Source organism: Suricata suricatta, chromosome 13 (assembly GCF_006229205.1).
Source record: "Suricata suricatta isolate VVHF042 chromosome 13, meerkat_22Aug2017_6uvM2_HiC, whole genome shotgun sequence".
Classification (NCBI taxonomy): domain Eukaryota; kingdom Metazoa; phylum Chordata; class Mammalia; order Carnivora; family Herpestidae; genus Suricata; species Suricata suricatta.
In genome coordinates, this window is record NC_043712.1 from 72827929 (window position 1) to 72832044 (window position 4116).

Here is a 4116-nt window from a genome sequence, read left to right on the forward strand (position 1 = left end):
ATGTGCAAATCATTTATCAGATGAGGGATCAAAATTCAAAATATATAAAGAACTCCTTTAACCCAATTTCAGAAAAAATTAATTTACCACAGGGCCTTTAAGAAAAAAAAAATTGCCCAACCCCTAATCTAGCTCAGTGGCTCTCAAAATGTGTTATTAGTCAAAATCACCAGGAAAGCCTGTTAAAACATAGATTGCCAAGGCACACTATCAGAGGTTCTGATGCAGTGTATCTGGGTTGGGCCCTAAAATTTACATCTCTATCAAGTTTCCAAGTAATACTGATGCTGCTAGTCTGAACCAGACTTTGAGAACATAGTTCTAGTCAGTTCTCTCTCCCGTTAACCTACAAGACTTTCATACCTCTCTTCCCCCGAAAACCTCCTAACACCTCAGATGTTAAGCAATAAGAGCTCATAAAAAAAAGTCCATAAACCCTTATCACCATCTCTACTGTCCACCCCATAACAGAACTTCTCTCTCAACCTGAAATCAGTCTTATAAATGAACTAATCATGTTCTCTGTGTGGAAAAGCACTCCACTTGTGCATGAGATCCTATCCCCTTTTGCCCATATCAATAAATTATCCCTTCTCTATCTTGCTTCATTTATTTTTCATGTTCTATGGATGATTCTCACCTCAACCTGTAAATAAGCTGTTGTCTCTCCCATTAAAAAAACAAACAAACAAAAGCCTTCAGTCCTCTTTCCCTCTCCAGCAGGTATGCCCTATCAATTTATCGTCTGTGAACTCCTAATTCATACTTCATTGCCTACTCTAAAAACTAGACTCTGGCCCTTTAAGAATTCTTCCCCTTACCAGCTAGCATAATATTAATCTTTGTCAGCAGAGGGCACTGGAGAGACACTGCAGGAGCAGTTATGCTTCCCGGTTCTCTTGTGCTCATTCCACAGACTCCTGCACTGCCACGGGTTTTCCACCCTCCAGCTCCACAAAGTGGCTCCTCCAGAAGTCTGCCCCTCCAGTGTCCAGCTCCTACAGGATGACAGCAACTCCTACAGTATGACAGATTGTTTTCAGCACCAGCCTCCTGAGGCACAAGGCAACCAGCAGCAGCCAGCTAATTCTCCCAACGCCCTAAGGCAGTTTTCTGCAGTGAGGTGCCTCTCACATGACAACTCTCTATGAGAATCTATCAAGTTCCCGAGGGTGAATTTCCAACAAGTTTGGTGGCATGGCACCACAGAGATTTTCCTGGCAATCAGTGAGCACTGGTCATGTAGATGTGAGCTCTGAGGCAGACAGACCCTCTTCTTCGGGCACTCCATCTTAGTCCTAGGGTAGGGACAGTTCCTTCTAGTATTCCTGCTCTTAAGGGTTCTCTCTACTTTTTATTAGCCAAACCTTTGTTATTCCCATCCCGTTATAGTAATTTTTGTATTAAACTTCCCCTGCTCAAATTACTGTGCGAATTCTCTCTCATCAGGCCCTGACTAATGCAGCAGGAAACAACAGCAGGACAAAGAAGAAGTAAGTCAAACCTAAGTGACAGGAGAATCATCAACACACATGATAGGCAATCTCATCTGTTCTTAAGGTTTCCTTTGATAAAAATAATCTAGAAAATGAAACCAGAACGATGAAATGGATAGTTTAAGAATGAAAACAAGACTCAACTTTAGGAAATTAACAAAGTATAATCATGAAGGGAAAAGAATACAGAAAAGAATCACTGGTTGAAGACATCACACAACCAAAGCTAACAATATGTTATCTATCCACCAATCAGTATTTACTGAGTGCCTACAGAGTACAAGAAATACTACTTTCAACTTGAAATTTTAGTTACTCATTTCTTATTATAAAAATACAACATGTTCATTTCAGAAAATTTGGAACCAGATAAAAGTAGGAGGAAGAAAATTTTTAAATATATTTTTTAATCGTAAGATTATACTATGAACTATGCAGCTAGCCTTAATAAATTGTATTTGCCATTTAAAATGTCTTAACAGGGGCGCCTGGGTGGCTCAGTCGGTTAAGCGTCCAGCTTCGGCTCAGGTCATGATCTCACGGTTCGTGGGTTCAAGCCCCACATCAGGCTCGGTGCTGATAGCTAGCTCAGAGCCTGGAACCTGCTTCAGATTCTGCGTCTCCCTCTCTCTCTGACCCTCCCCTGCTCACACTGTCTCTGTCTCTCAAAAATAAATAAAAGCCATAAAAAAATTTTAAAAAAATTTTAAAAATTAAATGTCTTAACAACATTATAATTATCATGAATAATCCTTAGAGATGTACCACATTTATTACATCCTCTCTCGGGACATTTTTTGTTCCTATAGTTTTGAAATATAGCAAACAGTTCCCCAACAATGAATGACATAAAACAGTTATCTGTTCTATTTGTGCATATGTATTACAGATACCTTGAGTTCTATGACAAAATGAACATGAGACATCACAGTGACATTAACAATGTTCATTTAAAATTTATACCAGTTACTTTAATTGCACTTATTTCATAAAATGTACTTACCAAAATCATAACCTTTTGGAACAATATTTTCACTGACAATGCCATTCTTCAAGCTATCCTATTAAAAGACAAACTGCTTTTATTTATATTGACACCAATATATCTTTATTCTATAAAATCGTATTATATGCAAAAAATATTTAAAAGCAATCTAAAAAATAAATAACTCAAACTTAGGAGGACTTAGCTATGGAAAATATTAAACTGGTTAGACAACATCCCATTAAACTATTGCTATTAAAGAATGATCTAGGAACTATTTGAACATATGTGTGTGTGTTTACACATTTGTGTATAGGCACATATATGAAATTTGGTGAAATTCAACATCCATTTATGATAAAGAATTTCAAGAATGTGGACATAAAGGAAATACACTTCAACAAATGAAAGGATATATATGACAGTCCCACAGCTAACATCTTGCTCAATAGTTAAAAACAGACAGCTTTTCCTCTAAGATTAGGAACAAGACAAAGATGCCCACTACTCTTGCCACTTTTATTCAGCATACTATCAGAAGTCCTAGAGCAATTAGGCAAGAAAAAAAATGAAAGGCATTCAAATTGGAAAGGAAGAAGAAAACTATCACCATTTGTAGATGATATAACATTCTATATAGAAAACCCCAGACTCCACTAAAAACTGTTAAAACTAGTAAATACAGTAAAATTGTAGGATACAAAATTAATATATAGAAATCTGCATTTCTACACATTGATAATGAAGTAGAAGAGAAATTAAGAAATACAATTTACAATTACATCAAAAGGAATAAAAATAGGAATAAATTTAACGCAATGAGGCGAAAAGACTTATACACCAAAAACTGTCAGACACTGAAGACAGAAACTAAAGATGGAAATAAAAAAAAAAAGAGGGGAGGGACCATATTTCATGCTCCATATTTCAAGATATACTGTTAACAAGTCCAGACTAGCCAAAGCAACCTACAAATTCAATGCAATCCTGTCAAATTTCCAACAGCATTATTCACAGATATAGAACAACCCTAATGTACATATGGAAGGAACCATGACAAACTGCAAAAACCAAAGTAATCTTGAGAAAGAACCTGGAGATATCACAAGCCCTAATTTCAAATTATATTCAAAACTACAGTAACCAGAACAGTATGGTATTGGCATAAAAACAGACACAAAGATCAATGGCATAGCATAAAGAGCCCAGAAATATATCCATACATATATATGATCAATTAATTTACCACAAAGAAGTCAAAAATGTACACTGAGGAAAGAAGAGTCTCTTCAGTATGTGGCGTTCGGAAAACTGGACAGCCACATGCAAGAGAATGAAAATAGACCACTACCTTATACCATACACAAAATTAGCTCAAAATAGATTACAGACCTGAATATAAGACCTGAGGCCATAAATATCCTAAAAGACAACAGAGACAAAGTGCCCTGACATTGGTCTTGGCAATAACATTTTGAATCTGACATCAAAAGTCAACAAAAGAAAAAATAAACAAGTGGAACTACATCAAACTAAAAAGATTTTGCACAGCAAAGGAAGCCATCAACATAAAGAACAGGCAACCTCCTGAATAGGAGAAAATATGTGCAAATCATTTATCAGATGAGGGATCAA

The 4116-nt window shown here is 36.4% G+C and overlaps 1 protein-coding gene across 1 annotated transcript in view; it reads right to left on the reverse strand.

Moving 5' to 3' along the window:
- VPS13A (vacuolar protein sorting 13 homolog A) overlaps positions 1 to 4116 on the reverse strand; it is a 223031-nt gene that overhangs the window by 186041 nt on the left and 32874 nt on the right. The window contains exon 8 of the mRNA XM_029919678.1: positions 2500 to 2557. Within this exon, the coding sequence (XP_029775538.1) occupies positions 2500 to 2557 (58 nt within the window). The remainder of the gene's footprint in view (positions 1 to 2499; positions 2558 to 4116) is intronic.